Below are 25,191 nucleotides of genomic sequence, written 5' to 3'. Positions count from 1 at the left end.
TTTAGCACACGAGCAGTCATTGAATGGTTTAATGAGTATAAAAATGATATATTATTTAGTTTTTTCCTTAAATTTAAGATATATAGGTCAGACTAAAGCTGGGTGCTTAAAAATAAGTAAATATTAATAATCCCTGTGTAGAAACAGGGAACTTTTTTACATCAGACATGTTGGCTTTAGGAAAAACAATAAAGGAAAAACAAAGATAATGATCAGCAAAAAACTCTGGTCAACTGCCCATAAAGTTTAAAAAATGTCATGCACCAGGCCTGGCAGATGAAAATAAGCATTAATAAAACATTAATAATGATAAAAACCTTTGAATTAGTGGTGCAAATTTGAATAATGCATGTCACATGTCTTTGCTAAGATCGTTTTTGAGATACGCTTTTAGGTACTGTTATTGTAACCATTTCTGTCTACCTAGTTATAGTTACAGTTAACAGTTTATTACCATTAATCTCTGGTAACCGTAAGTGGTAATTAGTGTGCTTTTTAAACAAACCAAGCAGTGAAATTTAACCCATTTTCTGTTCAGAGAACCAAAGGTGTCCATGTCAGATAAACAACTTTCCAACTTGACAACAGAACTATCTGGTAAACGTCCTGTTCCAGTGAGCCACCACACACAATATCAGGACTTTCCCCAGTGGAAAATAAAAATCATTGTTTTTTAGCTGCTACAAAATATCAAAATGCCACGGTTCATGAAAGGCATCTGTAGTCATCTTCATCCCACCTACATCTTGAGACAAAATAAGAATTAGCTGTTTAGAATTACATTTTTAGAAAGAAAGAAAAAACACATTGTAAGGCTGGAATCTAAATGCACTTAATACGCGACGGATGGAATTTAATTTAACTTTATTTTGCAAAATAGACTCAACAGTTTTTTTGAGTCAGTTGTTAAGCTGTGCTGTTGTTTGAGTCATGAAGTTTGGGTTTTGTGTCAAAACCAGGAAAGGTTGTCCACAGTTAAATGACAGAAGAGCTGCTGCTATGGCGAGGCCGTCAGTGCAGGAAGGAAGAAAAGGTTCTTATTTTCTAATTAAAAGAAAAGCTGATCATTATAATGCTTCAAACTAAATTTTATAGACTGGACTGTCATGCATGGTTTCTTTGTCCAAGTGATTGCAATGAGCTTATTTTGAAAATGGAAATGAAAACCTCAGCGTTGCACATAATAAACATTTAAAAAGGTGAAATTCTTCCGGCCTATCAGGTGCAACAACGTGAGCAGGTGAGTCAGAAAGTTGTCAACTGAGTCACCCACACAGTTGTCAGAATAGATTAAATCAGGTACAACAAGCAAAAAAAACACCTGTGTGGGTGGACTGTGGATGTATCAGATCTTTAGAGAAGGCACTCCAAATAACTGCTAATAACGATTCAATAAGGAAGCAAAAGCTCCGTTAGAAACAGAAATAACAGAGAGATTGACCAGCTGCGTGCCCAAGCATGCATATCAAATGGTTCACTGACATCTATAAGAAGTATGTGTTAAATGTCAGAACACTAATTATGTCAGTCAGGGCAGTCTTTGTGTTGTAATTAAATTTGTCCTCCCAGGAAGCATATTATTATGACACATTATTTTTCAGAAGGTTTAAATAAAATCTCATGTTTGTTCTGTTGTTGAAATTCTGAAAGTCTTGAAGGAAATCAGTTTGAAACTACAACCTCAGTTCCAAAAAAAGATGAAGCACTATGAATAAAAACAGAATGCAATGATTTGCAAATCTCATAAACCCATATTTTATTCACAAGCGATTCCATCAAAGATTAAACTGTTTCATTTTAAGAAAGAAATAAGGTCATTTTGAATTTGTTGGTAGCAACATAGCTCAAAAAAGTTTTTTGCTTTTGTGTAGCATCCTCTCTACTTTCAACAACAGTTCAGAAACATCTGAGGAGATGAGCTGCTGGACTTTTGGGAGAGGAAAGTTTTTCCATTCCTGTCTTATAGAGGATTCTAGCTGCTGAACAGTCCTGGGTTTTTGTCATATTTTTAGTTTTCAGATGTTTTCAGTTGATGAAAGGTCTGGAGTGCCAAGCCAGTTCAGCACCCAGCCTCTTCTCCGGTATTGTCTTATTCCTCTTTAAACCACCGGACATGTTGTCGGTGTTTTCCAAAAATAATTTTGAGTTTTGATTTGTCTGAAATGTTATCCTCCTGGCCTTTCCAAATCAAAAAACACATATGGTTTCTTCTTTGCATGATAGAGCTTTAACCTGTGAACTATGTGCAAGTGACCATTGTCACTTGCACAAAGAGACTTCTCTATAGATTCTTTAAATCTTTCAATGGCACATAGGACTGTAGATGATGAGATATTCTAAGTGCTTGGAAATTCAAGTTGATGGGCACAGTGTTTTGTAGATTGGTGAACCTCCGCCTCTTTAAGGTGCTCTTTTTATACCCAATGATGTTGCCAGTGAACTTTATGCATTGCAAAATGTTCTTCCACCTGTTTCCTTTTAGCATCACTCACTTTTTCACCCATTCGTAGCCCCAACCCAACTATTTTGAGACGTGTTGTTGCCATTAAATTCAAAATAAATATTTTCTTAAATGGTACATTCCAATTACCATTTTTTTAAGGAAAATGTGTCAATTTGATGTTGTTTCTATGTTGTAGGATTAATAGCATTTTTAAATTATCGGACTACAATATTATCATATATGAACACATAGATATTCATGATAAACTAAAATATTAATTCTGACCAGCAAAGCTAGAAACACTACTCGTGTTTAATGTCAACTTTTATTTCGATTTTATCACTCATGTTGCCTGTCTTAAGCTAACCGCACATATCTGGGAATATTTATTGGAAAACAAACCAAAGCAGCGATTTTGTGGTGAGACATAACTGGCATCAGGGTGGTTTGTGAAAAACTTCTAAAAAAAATTACCAGAGCAGCCAAAAGGAAATGGAAGCATTAAAGCATCTATAAAGAATCAATAGTTACCTGCAGCAGTGCTGTTCACTCAGCATGTGGAGCTATTTTCTGCAGGGCTGTTGCACAGACTGGGACTGTCTGTACATTTTTTTTACCCTACAGAAGTGAAGCCAGCAATTAGCCACACTTTAGAGCAATGTCACATTTACCACTGAAAAGAAAATGCAGGAGAGAACATAATATCCACCCGTTTCCTTCATTACATTTTTAAACACTGCGGGTGCTTCTCATCATCCTAACATATATCATCACTTCCTTGCATCCTCTCCTCAGTGTGCATCTGATGCAGGATACATCGGTTTTTCCTCACTTTCACTTCTCTCTGTTAGTAAATGGTAAATGGACTAGTATTTACGTAGCACATTTCTAGTCTTACTGACACTCAGTGCACTTTTACACTACAAGCCGCATTCACACTGCACTTAGAAGCTTTTATCTCTCACATACACTCGCATGCCGACGAATGCAATTTGAGGTTCAGTATCTTGCCCAAGGACATTTTGACATCCAACCAGGAGATGACCTGTTCTACCTCCTGAGCCACTGCCACAGATGTTTCTTGTCTTCACAAGGTGCATTTAAGGGATTGGAACATTCTCAGTGATTCTCATTCTCAGTGGATCGGGAATAATTTCCTGGTTATGCAAGGAGAAAGGATCCAAGGAAGCATAATTTAGCAAACTGAGAAGCAAGCTGTTTCTTTAAATGAATAAATATAACTTCAGTGACCAGACCAGGTGATTCTAGTCTAGTCTATTGTTGGGTTCAAATATTGAGGAGGGATAGAGGAGGTAATCAACTTTCAAAATAACAACACTGATCCGGCCGGGTGGAGTCAAACGATGATTTTAATGACACGCGTGGGGAAGCCCGCCGCTGTACGCAGACAGCGCCGATCCCCGACTTACAGAGCATAAGCAGGTGTTTTATACCTTTCAGGGCTTAAATTTACTGACGCCCCTTCAACGTCACTCAGATACAGTTCATACATAGGTTTCAAAACCAAAGTCCCTTCATATACTCAGTCTGACTTTGTCATCATCCTTGTATAATTGGTTTTGTTGTCCTATTCTGTGTTATTGTTTTTACCATTTCCTCCTGTTTTTAATGTTTGTAGTTACGTCCTGTTTCTATAAAACAGTAAGGAAGTATAAAACAGTTTAATGTGTATAATAGAGGTGACACAGATCACCACTTGTGTATCCAGTTAACTCATAGATAATATACAATGTTCAAAAAGTGTGTTTTTGTTACATCTTGTTACATCTCGTAGTTTTGGTTCTGAGAATGCGTGTGGGGAAAATGCAACCAAATTTCTGACAGGCAAATTCTTTTCACTGAGGAGGTCTTAATTCCAATGAACTCCAGCTTTTCTTTCAAAGACTCTCTTTCAACTCTTTCAACTCTGCTCTAATCTCATACTCTCTATCCTCAAGACTCATCCCTTACCAACTACCACACACAAAACCATTCAAGGCAAATACACAAATCTTTGCACTTCTAATGTACACTGCTTGTCTGTCTTTTGCAACTTCTCTAATGCAGCTAAGTATCTACTACTATTCTTTTTTTCTGTTTGTATATACTGCACATGTGTCTGTATGCTTGTTCTATCTCTACTTCCTCCTAAAAATACAGAGAGAGCCATCCTCAAAACATGTATTAGGCTTAATCACTCCAGGTGACCATTGCCACCTTTTAAAAAGGATGGAACAAATGGATCTGCTTTAGGCATTAATGTAGCATTTTTGTACACCTCATTTTTTCTTTTGATGTCTCTACATCATCTGTTGTAATGTGTTACTGTCCAGATAGCCCAGGTGGTACACTTTAGCCTTGAGGGGTAGATATTTACTGTACTATCTTCAAAACCTTCAGTCTGCCTAAAGTGCTTTTGTAGCATGAGGTTAGCCACTGAATCTATTTTTACTGTTTATAAACTTTTTGTTGCTCATATTTCCACATCATGGGTAATCAGTACTTAGTTTGGTGTCCCAATCTTTACCACGATGAACAAAAGTTGCACATCACCCACCATACATAATTTGGTGTACATTTATGAATCAAAAGAAAATCCAGAGCAAGTTAAAAGAAAGAAAAACTATCTGAAACTTACTTTAATATGTCCAATATGTACTTGACAAAATATCAACAAAATACTTGACAATCAGCTTGGCATGTAGACTCACAGAAATTGTACAAGCAAAACAGAGATCTCATTATTAAAGCAGAAATAAATATTTTCCCCATCGAAATGGTCTTTACAAGGATTTCATACCATGGATCCATTTTGATGTGATGCAAAATAAACAGTTCTTACAGTACAGTTTGCCTCTGGTTAAAAAAGCTCCATGCAATTACATTTTTATGAGCAGTAATGTTAAAAATACAAAAAGATAGACCGAACCAATCATACAGTCACATAACCTCCTCTGTGAAAAAAATCAGTGTTCTGCTCTGATCACATTTTATTTAGGGCTCGCTTAGGATTGGGCAACAAAAAAAGTGTTAGGCACATTCATCTTCAGGGTTAAAGTGATAAATACTTTGTTGAACATTTGTGGTCATTTTAGAAGAAAATAACACGACTGGACCAGAGTTGTCATGACCTTCCCCATAACTCAGTTCAGCTTCATCTTCTCCGATTTGTAAAAGTCACAGTTTATGTTATTTAAGTTATATGATTGCTGTGTTTTTTGAAACTGAATTCCTCGCTCATGGGCAGATGGGTGGTCCAGGAGGCGAGACTTAGTATGTGAACTGGTTTTAGACCTCTGAATGACTGCCACATCCCAGATTTACACACTTTCATTTTAGGGTAAACACAATAGCCGTCGAGTCTTATCATGCAAGTTTGAGAGGCTGTGAAGGAAACTAGAAAATGTGAGTGTGGATCTGAAAATCAAACAGCCTTCTTAACACAGGCTTTTACAATCTCCGAGACTCTGGTAGAGTTCACAACATGTCTTTGTCTACTTCTTTAAGTGTACTTCAGCGATGCACAAACAGTGTCAGATTTGCTCTCAGATCCATATGTCGCTGTGTCGCTCGTCCGACAGCTTCAGATACACTCAGACATTTCAAAAGAAGTGTCTGAAGGCCATGTAATAAATTGTTGTGCAGCACCTCGACTCCAAGCTAGGATCAGTGGACTCCATCCCCTTGAAACAGTTTTCTGCTCCCCAGGAAAATGTCAAAGTTGTCATTGAAATTCATTCTATATGCCACAGATGCTGATGAAGGGAGGGAAGTGTAGCAAAGCATTTCATACCCCTGTTTTATGTTGGGGTAATGCCTGAGATGCCTGCACAGAAAGGTTCCCAAGAGTGTCCTTCCAAGAAATGAAATCCCTTCTCAGCAGTTCTGAACCACTGACTCTGTATTTAGGAGGATAGTGAGTGGGCCCACATGCACTGTTGTTCTCTTGAGATGTGAGCATGTGAGTAAAAGTTAAGTTTGCCTTGGTATACTGCTCGCAGTATCGTGTAGGCTGTGGCTTTCCTCTCTGTACGTTTGTAATTGTTTTCCACTGTTAAATTGTCCATAAAAACTTCAAATCAACTTAAATTTAAATCACATGAAATTTCTCATCATTTAAAGCCAGTCAAACCTACAGAACCGTGCAAAAGTCTTGAGTCATTTCTTAGTATTGTTAATATTTTTCTTCCAAGGAGCCAGACTTTATTGTGGGTTTTTGAAAGTGGTCATGAGCAATAATTTTGGTTGCCATTGGTTGCTTTTTCACTTATTTTCAGTTAGGTTGAAGGTTCGTGCTTTGATCCTTTAGTCTTTTTGTTTTGGTATCCACAGTCAAGCGATACCAAACCCCAAACTTCCCCCGAAGCATCCGTGTGAGTGTTTGAATGTTCGGTTAAAACCAATTGTTTTTGAATGGGCGAATGAGGCGTGTAGTAAGAAAGTGCTTCAAGTGCTGGAATAGTCTAGAAAAGAAGACTAAGTACCAGTTCATTTATTACCTACAATGGCAGTCAGTGGATTCAGGTGGGCTCCTTTGGGCCTTTCCACGCTGATGGTAATCGTAAACTTGACATATTCCCACTGCTCTAGTTTACACTTTCTCAGCCTTCGGTGGTGCCCTGCTGACCTACCTTGCCTGCCTCTGCAAATAATCTAGACTAATAAACAGCATAAATTGCGAATAGAAAAATGATGTGATCTTGATTTGGGGCTGAACTGGCTCTTCAAATTGCATTTATGTAGTGGTTTTGTATGAGAACGGCTAAATTAACCTGCAGTGCCCACCAGCTTTGAGTGTGACTTTGTGTTATGTAACAGAGCAGTGAAGAGGTGTTGTTAACAGGTGATTGCTTTTAGTTTTAGTATTAGCTGGCACTTCTCTTTTTTTATGTGCTTTTAGGAGAGTCATAAAATGCAATTTTTGTTGAGAGTGTCTTGGAATGCTTTACGTGGGGATTTTAATTCAGCAAGGACTTTACATGGATTTACAAGCTGTTTCAGCATGTGAGTGAACGGTCCTAGTTAGGCATTAGTCATTTATGTGATACAGTGAGAGTGGGCGCATCTGTCTAAATGTAAGCTAGAAGTCCATTGGAGCTAAGGCTTTCTCAGGGAATACTGTTTGCCAGGTTTAGTGCATACACAGCAATCTCTCGCTGTGCTAGCCTGGCAGCAAATTTGCCCAACACAGCCAGTCATATCATTAGCTTATGGAATGGTCTCTGTTGATAGTAGTACAGCTACTTTCTAAATCTCTTGCAAAGTCATAAGGGCTATGCGAATATTATCATGACAGGAGCATCTGTTTAGTGACACACTGTCATGCTTGATCAGGCCACAAAATAGAATGGATTATTTTTGAAAGTGTCCCTAAATGTGTCATTATGAGTAACCATTTCAATATTTTATACTCAAATAGTTGTGTCGTACAAAAACAAAAGGAGCTTTTTAAAATATTTTTTAAACTAACTTTTCAGTATGTTCAAATTTGTATTTGTAGTTGTGATATTTTAACTTTTCACTTCCAACATCAAGAAAACCTGATTAGTAAAAATTTTAGACAAACACTTCTTCACATCTTTTAAGGCCTAAAGCCTACTGCTTAGGAGCTTACTGCTAGAACACCTGCTGGTAGCTCATAATAGGCCTTTGATGAAGAGTAAATAAGCAGGCAAATAGCAGCTCATGAGTATATCAATGGTGATTACCAACAGGGAGCCTCTGCTGGTTGACATGGTAGCTTATTCCATTGGGCCAACATATTGACTGCTAGGTATCAATGATGTTTTGTCTTTAATTACTGTCCTTTCTGTCTCTGATGTTTAATTTCCACTGGAGAAACTGCACTCAAGTTTGAAATCTAAGTTTAGATGCTGATGTCATGGAATTCAAGGTGGATGTAAAGTCTTAGTTTGTTTCCATCTGCATGTTGAACTCCACCCAAACCTCTAACGCGAGGCTGTGGTTTAGCCATGAGTCTTTATGTACAGTGGCAAAACATGGCAAAATGCCAGCTCTGTGCAAGCTTTGCCAATTTTTAGGTAGCAAATTTGCAGTTATATATCTGCAAAGCAAATGCATAAACAAAAATTTAATTGAGAAATCTATCAAATCAACAGCCAGGATAGAGACAGCTTTGATAAAGCCAATATTTTTGGTTTTCCTGGTGATTAAATGACTAAATATAAAGTTCTAGATGCTTAAAGGATATAATGATGATAATGATGATAATAATAACGATAATAAGAAGAATAATGATAGTGATATTAAGGGAAAAGGATGTTATTCTCCTACACTGTTATTGCTCCAGTCAGTACTGTTTTCATTAAAACACCTTGAGTTAAAAGACTTTTTTCCTTCAGCTCAAGTGCTTAAGGCCAGCATGATCTAGATGAATGAGAGCCTACACAGATATATTTTCATTCACTTAACAAAGACTCAGTGTCACCAGTGGCTGTAAGGTGCTGTATTCAGAGACCAGCACATCTGTCTTTCAGCATGCCCTTTAAATTTCCAAGAAAACACACAAAGTAGTTGTTTTTTTTTTCATTGAAATCATCCATTGTATGGATGTCATGAAATGGAGAGTATTCAAAGAGACCAAAGCCATTTTACAAAAAAGGGTTTGGTAGGTCTTACTCCCTCTCGGAGTCAGCCTCAAGTGGCCAGTCCATGAACTGCAGTTTTTGCACTGAAGGCCTCTGGCACCCTAAGAGGTCTGACTTGATCCACATTAGGTCACCATTAGTCTCTGTGACTGATAGCTGAAAAAGAAATATTTGTCTTGAATACATGCCCCATAAGGAGTCTCACTGACAACACACATGTTGCAATCTTTTTTTTCTGCAAATTTGTCAAAATGTAAACAACTGAAGCCTACAAAACATGAATTAGGGATTCTGAGAACCTATAACTTGATTAATAGCATTGCTCAAAGGTAGGGATGGGAAACGAGAACCGCTTCTTATAAAGAACCAGTTGCTAGTAGTTAGTTAGGATTGTTAGTCTGCTTGCCGATTGATTCTACCTATCTGTTCCACTTGTGCTAGCGCAACAATCAGCTGATTTGCATGCTCATTAGGATAGGTATTTGTGTTGGTGTACAGGACTCTAATATATTTTTTTATATTTTTAAATAGTAATTACGAGACCATGTGTTTCGGGTCATAATGTAACATACTGCATTACTTTTAAGAAAAGTATTCAGTGTAATATGTGAAATATGTACTTGTTTTTTAGTAACAACCCCAACACTGATCACAACAAAGAGGGGAAATACCTCCAACATATACAAACATTTGACCACACAGCGTGCGATCAATTTGTACGAATCTTTAATACGCGGCTTAGAGATGATGGTGATTCTCAAAGCAGAACGAATGAGAACCGATAAGGTATCTAAGTGATAATTGATACTGATAATGGAATCCGAATCGCTAAATTCTTACCAATTCCCATCCCTACACAAAAGGAATTAAGTTGTCAATGGTAGGTCCTTAAATCCGACCGGCTTTCATTGGCATCCTGCTACAAGATTCGGAAAGTGACAACTTGTTAGATAGATGACTTAGTGGTCTCATTCAAATCCATTCAGTTTTATTTCAGCAAATGGAATTCTCAACAGTTGCCTTTGAGGCACAAGAGTGTCAGACATACATACCACTGACCCTGGAGCAGAACATTTGTACAAATTAACTCGGAGAGATTCATGTTGGGAAATCAACATGAAAAACTAAAAGAGATGTGAAAACATCAACAAAGACACAGAGTAAATGAGCTGCCCTCCTCCCACATGAGGATACCAGTCATGCTGGTATACTTATGGCTGCTGCAGAAGATGTTTGAATGCATTTAAGGAGCAATTTTGGTTCAGTGTGTTGCCTAAGGACATACTGGCATGTGCAAAAAAGGAGCTGGGGATTGAACCTTCCACTTAGAGTGGAAGGCCCTGCTAGGCCACCTGCACCTCGCCATCCAATCAGATAAACTTTACCATAATGAATTGAATGTTTGCATCTATGTAGGAGGGATGATGGTGTTTGATATTCCTGTCTTTGCTAAGAATGTTTATTTCCAAAACTATCCTTATCTTCAGGCTATTTGGAGACACAGAGGAGCTATAAAATGATATTATTTAATATTTAAATATTTAAGTTGTGTATTTGGCATTTGTTACACCAAATAAATTAGTGTTTTTTCATACTGGTGGGACGCCTTGCTGCTGCTGGGAGTAGTCAAATGAAGATGATTTAGACTAACTGAGTTTGCTGGTGCAATCGTAGCGTCTAAAATAATTTACTTTCTTTTGATTAAATAAAATCTGATTCATTTTTTTAATGAAGTAGTCCCACAATATTTTGCTGATTGTGTTTAGATTAGGTGATGAACCTCTACATGTGTTCTACAGATACTGACACACTTCTTTATTCAGTTCTGGAAACTTTTATTCACAATTCTTCAACCCTTATGCCGTAACAGGTGACATTTTTAACCTATACTTGTGTTGGTGTGTCTGCATCGCTGATCATGTTGGACTTGGAGCTTCTGAAAATCGTGAAAAAGCAAATTTTCCTGATATGCAGAGTAAGAAATGATGGAGTCTGCACATGGACTATCAGAGCTATAAAAAAAAAATAGAAAAAAATGGCCTATGTCCACACCGGCAGAATACTGAGGATTGTGTTAGCAAGCAAGATAGAATTGCAGACTATTCCACTATCCTTGTGATAATCAATATACTGTGTTTACATGCTACCAAGCAGATCTATTAAAGCTATTGCAGTATGTGTCCCTGCAATGTGTAGTTACATCTCTGGAAAGGTGCACATCAAGCTTACCAAGTGTGCTTGCTGTGCATAGATTTTGCAGAATAACTCTGGTTTATAAGTTTGACACATAAAAAGAGGAAAAAAAACAAGCAAAACTGTGAAACTTTAAGGGCTTAAATGTCTGTTTTTTTTGCTGAAATTTTATCATATTGCATTTCAGTGTGGGCTTTCTCCTCTCTTGCGCTACGATTCCCCATGACTGTAATATTTTAGTACATTTCTGGTTATGTGTTTCATAATATCATCAGAGAGAAATGTCAGTCTATTAAGTTTGTTTTAATGTTTACACACAGTACTAAGGAGTTTCACTGTGAAACACATTTAAAGCCAATAAAGAAAAGTGAGAGTTTGGCTTGTTAGAGGTTTGTCTGCTTGCTTAAATTTTCATATATATATATATATATATATATAATGAGAACATAATAGCCCTGTGATGGACCGGTGTTCTGCTCGTGGTGTACCCTACCTTTCACCTCATCACAGCTAGGATAAGCTCCAGCCTAGCAAGAGAAAAGTGTATTTCCAACATGTAAATGAGTGCATTAGTGGGAAAAATCTTTCATTTTGCCTCAACTTGGACTTCCACTAATCACCAGAATGTAACTGTGTGACCGACAAATGCGTTAGTACGTTAGATTTGCAATGTGGGACTAATTTTTGCTCGTAATGAAGATCATTTTTCAGAATGCGGAGATAGCAGGGTTCAGGCGGAGGGGGGTGTCTGCTGGACGGATGGATGTGTCATTTGTTTTCTCACTTATTGATGCTGATATCCTGTCATGTTTGTTCTTGTTGCGTTTTGCAGAGCTCTACCCCTCAAATTGGCACGCTCCTTCCCTCTGCTACATAGTCACGCACTGATGCGTGCACCCGCCTTCACTTTGTATCTCTCCTCTCCTTTGTCTCCCACTCGCGTGGTTTGCTCTCGTGTGGTTTCACTTGTGCGTATCCCTCGCCACTCCCGCACACTGTCCTCCTCGTTCTTTAATTGCAGTCATTGCTATCGCCCTATCATCCACATCTCTTGCACTATTTGTCCTTCCTTTCTTCCTCCATTCTCTTCTCCACATTCACTTCCTGCTTTTTACCTCCGTATTGTGCCTGCTCCTCTCACCCCCTCCTCCTCCCACCGCCACCTGTCTTTTTTTCCACCCCTGTCAGCCAGCAGTTATGTTGGATGTATGGTGAAGTGAACACTGGGAGCTGTTATCGAGGCACAGGATGAATGATGAAGGTTCTGCTTGTTTTGCTAGGTTGTGTGTTGTGACCTGGTAAGGAGCAGATGCTTTTTTTTTTTTTTTTTTTTTTTTGTTAGTACAAAGTGCTCCGATGGTGGATGCATTGGTTGCTTTGCCTGTGTATGTGTGTCTGTGCAGGATCCCAGGCAGGTAGGGAGACAACAGGTCCTGGCTGCAGTCCCAAAGCTTAGCATTTCAAACTCTGAGGCTAGGCAGAACCACAGCAACCCCTGCAGGAGGTTTGTGGAAATTAGATTTACTGTGACAAAATGCAGAACGGGTGCAAATGATATGAAGTGGAAGATTAGAGACTGGTCTACATGTATGCATACATGCTGGATCACATGCTGCAAATGCAACTCTGAAGAGCTATACGTATCATCAAATGCATTTAAGTTCATCCGTGTGGTTGTCTTCCACCTTTCCTGTCAATAAGCCATTCCCATCCCATATTCTCTCACACACGTAAATAGAACCATTAGCACCTCTTCTGTCGTGGTATTTTCTGTCAAGACGCCACACAACTGTCCGGGTTTTGTCAAAGTGGAGCCGCGGGGCAGTGTCTGCGACTTCTGCAAAACTTGAGCCAGCGGGCACATAAGGCTGCGCCATATGGCTCTGGCCACTGGCCCCCACTTCTCTGTCTGCAGAGAATTGCAGAGGATCAAATTTTCTCACCTTCTGTCTCGTTCACCCAATCTCATTAACATAATCGCATCGTTTTTCCTCCTCCACAATCTTCCCTTCGATGGTGCTGTTTTTCAAGCGCATATCGGAGACTTTTCTGACACCTTTGTCTTGTTTTTTTTGTTGTTTTTGTTTTTTTCATTTCCATTCCGTTGACAGTAATCTTGCCTGGCATAGAGTTAAGTGCAACAGCTGACAGCTTATATTTGCAGACTGCTAACGTCACACGCTGCTTGTTATCAACACATTAAAGGATCAAAGCTGCAGGGCTCTGACAAGGGCTACAACAAGGATGCCTTTGTCTCCGATGCGGTCATGCGCTGCTTAAGAAGCAGTGTGGAGAAATACGAGTCAGGAAAAAGTTTGAAACCAGTAACCTTAGCTCACTCCCTGCCTCGCTGTCACTTCAAGAGAAGTCCCAGAAGAATAAAAAGAAGTTGGCAGATGAGCGTCAACATTTCTTTTTTCCAACAAGAATAGCTGAGGAAAAGTTGAAAGATTCAGCCAAGATGAAGAAGTCGAACGTTTCACATCTTTTCCCGAATGTCTTACTTTATGTTTGGCAATCTATTTCTGCTCCCTGGCTGTCTTACATATGGTCCGCCTCACCTAAAACACAAGAGATCCGATCCAACATGCTGTAAGGGACCAATAACACGCTCCTCTAAGCCAACACTTGAGTATTTTTTTGGGTGAGACTTTTAATTTGCACACAGCTGCAGCCTCCGTCTTGCACCTCCTCTTAGAGAGATTGAGGTTTTAAATCCTCGCCCCCTCCTCTCATCACTTCTCTCCTTTCCACGGGGGTGAGAGCCAAATACTGAAGAAGATCAAGAGATGGGTTGAGGGAGTTTTCACGGGAAAGAAGGCACTCTTAAAAGACGCCCGCAGGGTTCTGCCGGGCAGCTTTCCCTTCGGTTGCATCACGCCTGGCATGAAGTGAGAGTCCCCAGGTTAAGGACAACCCAAGCCAGATGGGAGAGAGTGTGAGAGTGGTGCTGGTGGGGGGGTGGGGGGGTGGGGGGGTTAGGCAGAGGGGAGCGATAGTGGATGGCAAAAGCAGCGCAGGCCCTGCAGTAAGCTATTCCAAGCGCCTTTGTGGGCTTGCCATTTTTTTCATTCTCTCTCGGTCGCCTTTGAGGGGATTTTTTTATCCTTCTCCTTCTCTCAGTCTGTGTCCCCATTTCTTCTCCTCTTTCTTTTTTATTTCATGATGTTCCCTTTTTTCCGTGTATGCCTCGGTTTCTTCAGGCGCTGTGGTTCTTTTTTATCGTGCCAAGTTTGTTGAGCCAGGGCCCTGTCTTTGCCTCTCCCTTCCTGGCCGTCTGCATCTCATTTCTGTATTTTTACTTTTCTTTCCTTACCCCTCAGTCTCCTCCTGTCTCAGCCTCATCCATTTCCACTGACTCTTTCTCCCCGTTAGCCCAATTTCACCCATCGTTTTTGCCTATCGTCATTTCTACAGCCTCTTTCCTTCCTGAATTCCAATCCCTTTGATCAGAAGCCAGTGTGCAGCTTCACTTTCCCTACTATACTCCCCCCCTTTACTGTCTTTTGTGTGCTTTCTGCCATCTTCTTTACCCCAGCTTGTTAAAAAGTGTTCACACTTGATCATTATCATCCTTCTGGTTTCCTGAATGGATGGTTATTTTTGCTCTTTTCCTTGTGGGTATCAGATGGGCATGTGTGTATCAATTGTCCTTCACACTTAGTTAGCTTAATCTGAAATGCAGTTTATGCCCTCGTGCTGTTTTTCTGGTCCTTTCAGGCATTTCACAATTAAGCCCCCTAAACAACAGACTCGCTGAATCCTTTCTGCTTTGTCCCCAAACAGCTAAACTCGTACATGTGGTAAAGCGTGGGGCAGCCAAGTTTCCCTCCTGGGTGCTCTCTCTGCTCATCTTTAGCATGTTTTCAGTACACAGGCCACTAATGTTGTAAGTCTAAAGTCTAAAAGCTTTCAAACGAGGTCACTTTTTCTGGTTCATACTATTTTAAGAGTTGATTATGGTATTTCAAAATCAATTCACTTTGGCAGCCATTTTCAACCAACTCACATGCCTGATTAAGTGTGAACATCATCTTAGCCTGTAGCTACTAGAGTGCAGGTTTGATTGGTTAATATTTGCCCGGGTGGGTCAGATGAAGCTGAAGGGCGTCGAAAATGCTAAGTTAAGTTAAAGCTCCAAACAGTGCAAGGTAGAGAGAATCAGCTAAATTAGATCTCACACTCTACTTTACTCTACTCTTGTGCCAGTTTCTTAGTACAAAGTCTGCATAAAGCCCATGGAGGCAATTGTCTGGAGAATTCCCTGTGAGCATAATCACCACCCCTTACCTAAGCAAATGGGAGTTTCTCTCTAGTTGAGTACACAGGCGACATGAAGAGTGTCCTTTTGTGCGCTAAATATAATAAAGCACAAGTTCTGACAATGTTCAGACCTCGTTCTACTGATGCTGTACTAAGCAATAAAGAGGAAAATTAATCCAGTCGCATTTCCAGAAATGGCCACTTGAGGCTGGTTTCAGAAGTGAGATGCTTGTGTTAACTCACAAGCATCTCAACTTTACTGGAGAACTAAACATTATGTAAGATAAGATAAGATAACTCTTTATTGTCGTTGCACAGTCATACATAGTACAATAGTACGATGAAATTGGAAAACTGTCCTACGTCGGCACTACACGTAACACGACACGATACGACACATCACAGTGCAACACAAACAACACAACACAGTATAATAACTAAAACACACTCATCCACACAGATACACGTAGAAAAAGTAAAAAACAAAACACCTGAATGTGAGGAGCAGTGAGCCGCTGCACCTGTGCGCGCCACCATCTTAGTGTCAAATAATTTCATTGATCATGACAACTGCCCTACAATAGGATGTGATTTAAAAAACACTATAAGGTTCAAAGTTATGGTTTTCTAAAGGAATGCCTGTTTTCGATCAGTCTTTGACGCTTAACCTGCTAGCTGGGCCTTTTATTTATATTTGTGTTGTTTTGAATCATTTCCAATGTAATGATCTGATGTATAATGACACGTAATTTATTGTACTGAAAGACCATCCAAGAAGTATGCACTCAGAAGATGCACACATGGTAAATGATGTGGTACTTATATGACACTTTTCTCCTCTAACTGAACATTCAGAGACATTTTAAATGCTAGTCACATTCACCCATTCACAAATATACATTTATACTATTCTCTTATTCTGCCACACTCACACAATAGTTGCATCAGCAGGAATTTGGGGTTTTCTTTCACTTCAGTATGTGGGCTGAAAGAAACCACCAAACGTCCAACCAGTAGAGTACTCTGCTCCTTGAGCCACAGTTGGCCCAATCTAGGGATGCACCTAGCTAACATAGCTAGTCAGCAGTAGCACTAGCTAGCTTTGTATCCAGGCCGAGCAATTCCATATGTAGTTTGCATGTTGTCCTAGAGTGTCTGGCTTCCTCCTGCAGTCCAAAAACATGCAAGTTAGTTAAATTGGCTGTAAATAGCTGTCGGTCTCCATGTGTTAGCCCTGCGATGGCTTGTTGACCTATCCAGGGTGCACCCTGTCTCCTGCCCTGTGACAACTGGGACAGGCACCGCCATAACCCTGATATGGAAAAGTGGAAAAATATGGCTTTTTCTCGCCTGCGGTTTGCTGTTTTCCAGATCTCGAAGGCCTACTCCTTCTAAGAATTAGAATATGCAATGGAGCGTATAACAAGTGTTAAAAGCTGGCAGCTTAGCACACCACGACATCTTGCTGTTGACCCCTTTTTTGTTAACCATCTGCCAAAGCGAACCACTGTAACTAGCAGCGGAAAAATATTGAGCTAATGGACAGGTGTGAAGAGGAAGGAGTGAAAAAGTCAGAGCTTCAAGTGTCTTGCTCCAACCAATATTAGACTAAATGGGGGGTTTTACTGGAAGGAAGGAAGAGGATAAAAATATTATTTTTCTCCAACACTAAGCTTTTACAAAGTTGGCTTGACACGTGACCATAAACACAGACGTACTTGAATATGTTGTTAATGCCTGTCTGCGTCTACAATATGTCCATTTGTGAAAACCACGCAGCGATCCGTGAGGGCACAGAGATGATTTAGCTGTGAGAAAACAGATTTCAGAGCAGTCCATTAGAGACTTAAAGTAAAAAAAAGGAAGTGGAGACAAAGAGCCGTGAGCTCCTAAGCTTCATCCCTGTGGGGAATATCCAGTGAGCCTCTTGTCCTTGCGATGTCACACCCAGCAGGAACACATTTTCACACGTTCCCCATTTTTCAGCACTTTTATATTTAATCAGGTTACGGGCTGTGACTACCGAGCAACAATTTCTCTGGACCTTCTGATAGCTGTTCCTTCTTCCCAGGGAATAGTGGGTAATATTTCTCAATTGAATAATCACGTTTGTTATTCCTACAGTGCGGCAGCAGTGAATCGATTTCAAATCAAATGCATATCTCTCCTCTACAGCCAAAAAAATGAAAACTAAGACTCGACCCTCCAGTGCCATCAGTCATGTGAAAAATCTTGACTTACTCCATAGCCAACAAGCCATGTGAGGAAAATGAATGAGTAATGTTCTCATGTACCGTAGTAGCTATTTTGCTGAGTGCCCTTGAGCAAGTCACTTAACCTCCTACTGCTCCAGTGGAGCAACAAGAGGTGTGCAGCTTTTCAGAAGTCTGCAGTGTGAATATAATCTATCGACAAAATCCATGGTGCGAGTTGTTTTTAGACTTGTACTGATTTGATGTACGCATCCGTTCATAATTAACACAATTCAGAGGAGCACGTACCATGCTATTCTTTCTTTTCGCTTCTTGTTTTTTAACACCTACGCTGGACTGACGTTTGACCGATTTTTGAATTAGTTTGTAGAATGACAATCTGCCAGATGTGCGATGTGTGATAAGATTTTAGCTCACCTACTCCTTTTCTACGCTGGTAAATTACCATTTGGATTTTTTCCTGTTGGACAAAGTGTGAACAAAGCATAATATGTTTTGATTCAAGGGCAGTTTCAGATTTTCAATAGACGATGATCATGGCAGAAAGAATACCTAATAATACAAAAGCTAGTCAACGAGCCAAAGTTATTCTTAGCTTTATTTGTTACCATGTTTTGTTAATCTTGAGGTTTAATGCAGGGGTGTGAATGGGGTAGGTGCAAGGTGGTGTTGGTGGCAGCTACAGATGGCTTATTCAAATCAGAGTAAAAAGTGTAAAAAAGGCATTAAGGACTGTGCAGCATATTAACTTTTATATAAAAAAGCATGAGTGTGAGGATCTCAGCTGACTTTGGGGTTTGTGTTGTCTCAAAGTGAGCGAATGAAGTCACCACGGCAACAGGAAAGTGAATGACGTTACCTTTCTTTAGTCACCCGTGAAGTGAGAGCAGTTAAGTAGTTAATGAAAGGGAAGTGAGCCACAGTAAACTGGAACATGTGACTGTAGCTGTGACTAGACTGGTGCTTTTACTGTAATATCCTATAATCTGCTATAATGTGCCAACTTTAATTTTTTCAGGTATCACAGTTAGAATCAGCCGGTATGTCTTCATCAGGCAGTCTTAAACAACTTCAAACACCGTATGATCTCGCTAATGTGAGGCTGATATATTTAAGGTTAATTGGGGTTAATTTTCCTTAAAAAGGGTACTGCATGGTTATGTTTCTGGTGCTTAATCGTAATTGTAGCAATGGTGAAGGAGTATGGAAATGTTACACTGAAAATGAGGTTTTTTAGCTTTGTGAATACACTCTATCCTAAGCAGTTTAGCTGGTTAACATGCTGTACATACTATGAATTCACCCCTGCTGAGTTCTTCTGGGCAGGGTTTTTTCTTCCTTCCACCCATCTCACTTGAGTTTGTCTTACGTGCATCTGACGCCGCACTTTGTTACTCGGCTTAAGCAGATGTGGATGTTTTGGAGAACAGCCCTGCTGAAAAATGGGCACACTGACAGAAAACCAGTGTTGAGGAGCAGTGGATGTCAAGATGTTTCTGTTACTTAAACTCTTGAGGGCACTAGTTCTGTGCTGTTTGATGTTTTCTCAATTTTTTCACTTTCTTCAAGTAATAACAATGAATGCTGTTTTTTTTTTCCCCAACTGAGTCTCACTCTTTTAAATATGCCAGCTTCTTTCAACAACCTGGATAAACATTCATTTTTCTTCATGTATCCTTACATACGTCAGGGCGTACTCCACTGTCTCTTTAACTTGACATTGGTAACAATGGCTAGTTTCTCAAGCTGGTGTGGCCAATTTGTAATCTGCTTATAATTTCAAACAGGAAGCAGAAGATTCTTATAATATTATCTGACTGTACCACGTTGGGTAAGAACAAAGTGGAGATTTGCACTGTTTTCATGGAAATCTCAATTTCATGTCTTAGCTAACAATGAACCTGCTTTGGTTTGTCCTTGTACAAGAAGCCTTCAGTATAAAGGTGCGCCAAAACCCCTTAACCGAAATACTGAAGAACTTAGTGAGTTTAGCAAAGGAGAACGCTGGAATTAAAGAAAAGTATTCCAAGTTGATCATCAGGCTTTTTGAAGTATTGGATTTAAAAGCAGATCTTTTTTCCTGTTTGTGCTGTTCGGCAGTGGTCTGCACAGTGTTGTTGGTCGCTCCATAAATGTGCAATGTGAGCGATGTAGGCATCAGCTGTTGCTTTAAAGTTCTGGTATTTTATTGCTCTGCCAAGCGTGTTATGTATTTGGTGGCGTTTCCGTACGTGTCATTCTTTTCAGTGCTGAGATTGAAAAGTATTCAAATTGGGAATTGAAGGCAGTGGCTTCCCTGCAGAACTCTGAAGGCTCAAGTGTTTACTTGAGGACACAGACTCACTGTATCACTTTAGTTTAACCTTGTCTCTTTTACGTCCTCCTTTCCTTACCTGTTTTCTTCTCTCCTCTCTGCAGTGCAACAATGACTATGTGCCTGTGTGTGGCTCCAACAATAAGAACTACCAGAACGAGTGCTTCCTGCGCAGGGATGCCTGCAAGCAGCAGTCTGAAGTGCTTATTGTGTCAGAAGGCGACTGTCCTGCTGGTATGTATATTTACCTTATGGTGCCTACACACAAACACAAACCCATACACCCGTGGATCTGGATGCAGAGGAGTTCTGATACCAGCACACTGAACACATGCGCAAGCAGCCGTGTTTGGATTTAAAATATTCAAGAGGTTACACGGCTATCTGTAAGCATGCATATGAGATTCAGCAACAGCAAATATAAAGCTGAAAATGCAATTCCACATGAATTTTAACGTTTTATATGCAGCAGCATAGATTTCACGTTTCCTTATTACTCTCATCAATATTTTAATCTGCATCCAGTAGCTGGGATGCAGTAATTACCAGCGGATCTTTTATTTCAAAGGAGTTACAAAAACTGCGTAATGAAAATGTGAGAAGTGCAAAAAAATGATTTCATCACAAGCACGGCACCATCTCTCAAGAAAATGAACACAGCATTTGGCCATAAGGCCTTTTTTAAATTACAGTTTACTAAAAATTAGGTGTGTTTAACAAGAAGCAAAAGAAATCTCGACAGCTTTGACCTTTCGTTATGTAATATTTAAATAAATGTCAAAAGCCATAGAATGCATTGGCCAAATTGTCATAGGTAGTTACTGTAATGCTGTTGCTACGAGGCATGCTCAACAAAGCAGAAAATGAAATCACTGAATCACACATCATCTTGATGGCCGTTTCCTTTTTTTAACACTTTTTTTTCTGTTAAATGTTATTAGGAGTACTTTCTGTAGCTTTAAGAGAATCATTTAATACTACGTTGAGGGACCGTAACAGTACTAAACCTATTCACATCAACCTCACTGTGCTGTATAGCACTGCTTGTTAGCCATACTGTGATCAAAAGTATCTGCCTCAGCAAGTTGTCATTGTGAACACGTTAGCATGCTGACGTTACAGAGAATCCACATTAAACGTGAGATTTGAGTGACGTCTCTATCCTGAGAAGCAGCCGTGTGTCTGAGCTCAGAGGAGCTCAGAGGAGAATGGCCGGACTAACAGTCATGTTGACTGACAGCAGATAGATAGAAATAGCTATTCATTTGAATGATTCTGGTCATCGAGGGCTAGCTTCCGACGCATTAAAAACGCCCCTCTTTCAGCTTCGGCATCATGTTATATACATCATGTCCAGTGTATTCCCTTCCACTGACTGAAAAGTAAAAGTGCTTGGCATAATTATCGGACATAACTGGGATTATCGTTTGGTGTTTAAGCTGCTGAGTGGGTGTCTTCATTTGGAAAAGGTCAGGCACTTCATTAGCCATGATGTGGAGACCAGTATTGGTGCTTAGAGCGTGCACTGCTATTTGTGAGGATACCAGTCCCCTGAATGAACATGAATTATAGACCCGCGCACATGCAAGGTCTAAAAATGCCATATTAACTCTCTCAATGGAAGCAGTGAAAAATCATTCTCCTGCAATAATCAGCTATTTAACACCCTGGGCTAGTGGTTTCACTTGAAATACATACATTTCTTTATGTATCATATGAATGAAAACACTGCAGTCTGATTTAATGATGAATTAAACTGCATGTTGAGTCTGTAAAATTGTTCTTCACATGCAAATTTTATCAGAATATGTAAAATTAGCTTTGGCCAGAGCAACGCGTTTTATCCTATGATGACAAATTTATATAGATGAGCATAAACTTGAAGGAAAAGCAGCAACGCCTACTGAGGATTCTATCAATTAGTGAGTCATGTTCTGAATAATGTGCTTAGTTGTGAATGAGTGAATCCACTGGCAATGTGATGCTGGCTGCTGTTAGGCATGTGTGAATCATTGCTTAAGCCAAGATAGTATTGCTGGCTCAAGTTGAGCAGTTGCTGACTCAGTTAACCTCGCTGACAGAAAGCCGGCACAAGTCCAATAAAGGTCCCCTTGAATGGGCACAGCTCAGCAGAGGAAACTTTGAGACCGAGGTGGAAATGTTTGTGCCGTGAGAGCAGTGGTGTCTGTGTGCCAGTAAGTAGGGCTGTGCACGGTCACATGAAACTCCCAGGTCCGCTCTCTAAATTGCTTGTTTGTTGCTTGTGTATGAGGTCCTCTTTTCAAGACATGTGATGGGTGTAAGCCAGTGTGTCTGATATGAATTTCTGTATCTTTTGAAATAGAAAGAGATAAGGACTCTTTTCTTCCACGCAACAGGCAGTACTTTTGAGGACACAATTCACCATTCACACAAGGAATGTTGTTGTTGTTTGTTGTTGTGCAGACTACTAATAGAGCAGAACAGTGGTTTTATATTCTTCCCTTTGGTATTTTGTGTTTTGTTTTTCTGTATGCTTTGTTCTCATGTCGGTCCAGAACAAGGTCCTAGTAAACAAATAGAGGGTGTCTGAGAAAGTAAAGACTGGAGAAGTCAAATTTTATTCTAAACTGTATGTAAAAGATGGAAATAGTGACAATAACTTCATTGGTCAGCTTGAAAAGGCATTCTAAGGAGCTTTGAAAGAAAAGCGTCTGGACTTCTTTAAATGGCTTGAAGACGTTTCACCTCTCATCCGAGAAGCTTCTTCAGTTCTAGGGTCAAATGGTGGCAAGTCCCAGATTTAAGCCCTGTGGAAGTGTCCCCCCAAGAGGGACAATGGACCCCCTAATGATCCTCTACCTAATCACACGAGCCAAGGTGTGAAAACGGGTATGGGTCACAATCAGCCAAGGTTTCAGGTGAGCTCATTGTGAGACCTAGCCCCACCCCTACCATGTGATTTCCTGAGGTCAAATCTGGGATTCTCCGCCATTTGACCGTAGAACTGAAGAAGCTTCTCGGATGAGCTCCTTAGACTATGATGACCTGGATGACTGAGAACCTTCACAGACAACTTGTAAAGGCATGTTTAGTTTTTTTGTTTATTGGGGGTGGATATGACTAAAAAACAATTATAGCAGTTTAATCTATCTAGGGACTTAATCAGTTATAAGTTTTACTCTAAATCAGAGCATAATTTACACAAAGAATATGATGTTCCACTTAATAACATTTAAAACTAGTGACTAAAGCCAAAATCTAATCAGAAAAAAGCTCAGTAAGGTCAGATATTGAGGCAGATGCGGCTCATTTTTCCATAATTGACAAATTAGCTAGCAGCTAAATCTGGTAAAAACCATATATAATTTTGTAAGTGATCACTGAAAGAAATGAACTGAAACTTATTACAAAATCTCTTCATTATTCCACCCAAATAAAGTGGTATGACATTTGCTACACTTTCACTCTCAAACTTACATTTTTGTTTTGGGACTTGAAGCATTTCTGGTGTAATTTGTTGTTCCACGAGGATGAAGAAAACAGATAAATTAAGCAGGAGGCAGTACAAAGGAAGAATGCAATTTAAAATGATGCAGCGAGTGCTTGAGACAAACAAATAAATTAAAACAAAATTTCACAGAAATTAAAATCTATTCCATTTATACAGCAGTGGCTCAGAGACTAAAATAAAAGACAAATATAATTAGTGAAAGCACACAGGCTGAGTGGAGAGCCTTATCTTTGTTTTTTAAAAAAATAGTGGCGTGGTTGGCCAGCTGTCTTGGGATATAAAGATTTTAAGAACAAATAAAAGGAAAGCAGGTATGATCCACCTGCATTTGAGTTCATATCCTGGTCAGAACTTTTATTCTGCAGAGACTAAATTGAGTTGAGAGATGAGGGTTAATCCTGCATACTGAACATTTTGGGCTTCTATTTACTCAAACATCCAACCATCCAATTTTCCACTGCTCATTTGACTCCAGGTCATGCTGGCAGCTGTCTAAGCAAAGATTTCAGCTCGCCCAAGGAGGAGAGATGTCTCCAAGCCAGCTGAGAGACATTAACTCTCCAGGGTTTGCCCACGAGTCTCCATCACCTGAACCACCCCGACTGGTTCCTTTCAATGCAAAGGAGCAGCGACTCTGCTCTGAGCCTGTTGCTAATGACTAGGCTCCTCATCCCATCTCTAAGAGTGAGCACAGACACCCTTCAGAGGAAGCTCAGTTCTGCCACTTTAGTCTTGTTCTTTCTATTTCCAGTTAAATAAACATTTTTAATTAAGGTAATACAACCTCTTTCCTTTAAGTTCCTGTAAGTGAACCACTTATGCTTAAATAAATAGTCACACCCCAAAGGCCCATTTTGAGCCAGGGAAAAAAAAACATTTTTTACCCAGGTGTTTTTTTCTGCATGTGCCTCCAGAGCAGTTACAGTGGCCTTTGGCACACTCTAGGAACTGGGACTCAGAAAACCCAGTCTCACTGGACCTCCTGTTATGGGGTAATTCCATCATGGCCGCTAACTTTGTCTCATCTTTCCCCTTGATAGTTCTTGTCCTGAAGTCTTCGCCATCAATATAAGTGTATTTACTGCGCTTTGAGACTAAATGTCTAAATGTAAGCGAAACGTTAGCTCACTTATTGTGCTAAAGATATAATGTTTTAAAAAGCAGTTTTTCAATGTAAGGCCTTGCGGGGGGGCGTCCTCCCATGTGAAATACCTATTAAAATTAATTTAGCTACTTCCCTCACCAAGACGCGTCTTCTTATATGATTGCTTTTCATGTGATAAAGCATGGTAGGCAGCTGCTTCTGAATAGTTTCTCTCTGCTCTCTTGCATTGTGTTGATACTTTCAGCTTTAAAATCACTTCAGCAGTGAATATGTTAAAATGCTGTGAATATAATACGAGCGATACGGAGAGTAAAGAATTCAACAGCGGCAGCTATCTAACCGTACATCCACTGCAGCGAACGCTTCTTTTTTCTCCTCCCGTTCTGTTCCTCTCGCAGTTTCTCCCTGTCCTCCTTTCCATTTCCATCCTCAGAAATCCCATTAGCGGCAACAGTACACTCTATAATGGATATATGTCAACTCGCTGGCACCAATACTTGTTTCCCTTGCTGAGGTGAGAGATATCATGCACCAGACTGCTGGAGAAAAATAAAAGATA

At 39.8% G+C, this 25,191-nt stretch overlaps 1 protein-coding gene across 1 annotated transcript in view; it reads left to right on the top strand.

Annotated features, from left to right (window-relative positions):
• The window catches only part of tmeff2a (transmembrane protein with EGF-like and two follistatin-like domains 2a), a 135,941-nt gene that overhangs the window by 35,245 nt on the left and 75,505 nt on the right, over positions 1-25,191 (top strand). Inside the window, exon 3 of the mRNA XM_006793694.3 lies at positions 20,139-20,268. Coding sequence (XP_006793757.1) covers positions 20,139-20,268 — 130 coding nt within the window. The remainder of the gene's footprint in view (positions 1-20,138; positions 20,269-25,191) is intronic.

The sequence above is a fragment of the Neolamprologus brichardi genome, chromosome 16 (assembly GCF_056152115.1).
Source record: "Neolamprologus brichardi isolate AB-2024 chromosome 16, ASM5615211v1, whole genome shotgun sequence".
Classification (NCBI taxonomy): domain Eukaryota; kingdom Metazoa; phylum Chordata; class Actinopteri; order Cichliformes; family Cichlidae; genus Neolamprologus; species Neolamprologus brichardi.
The sequence above is the reverse complement of the archived record's forward strand: the minus strand, read 5'-3'. Positions and strand labels throughout refer to the sequence as shown.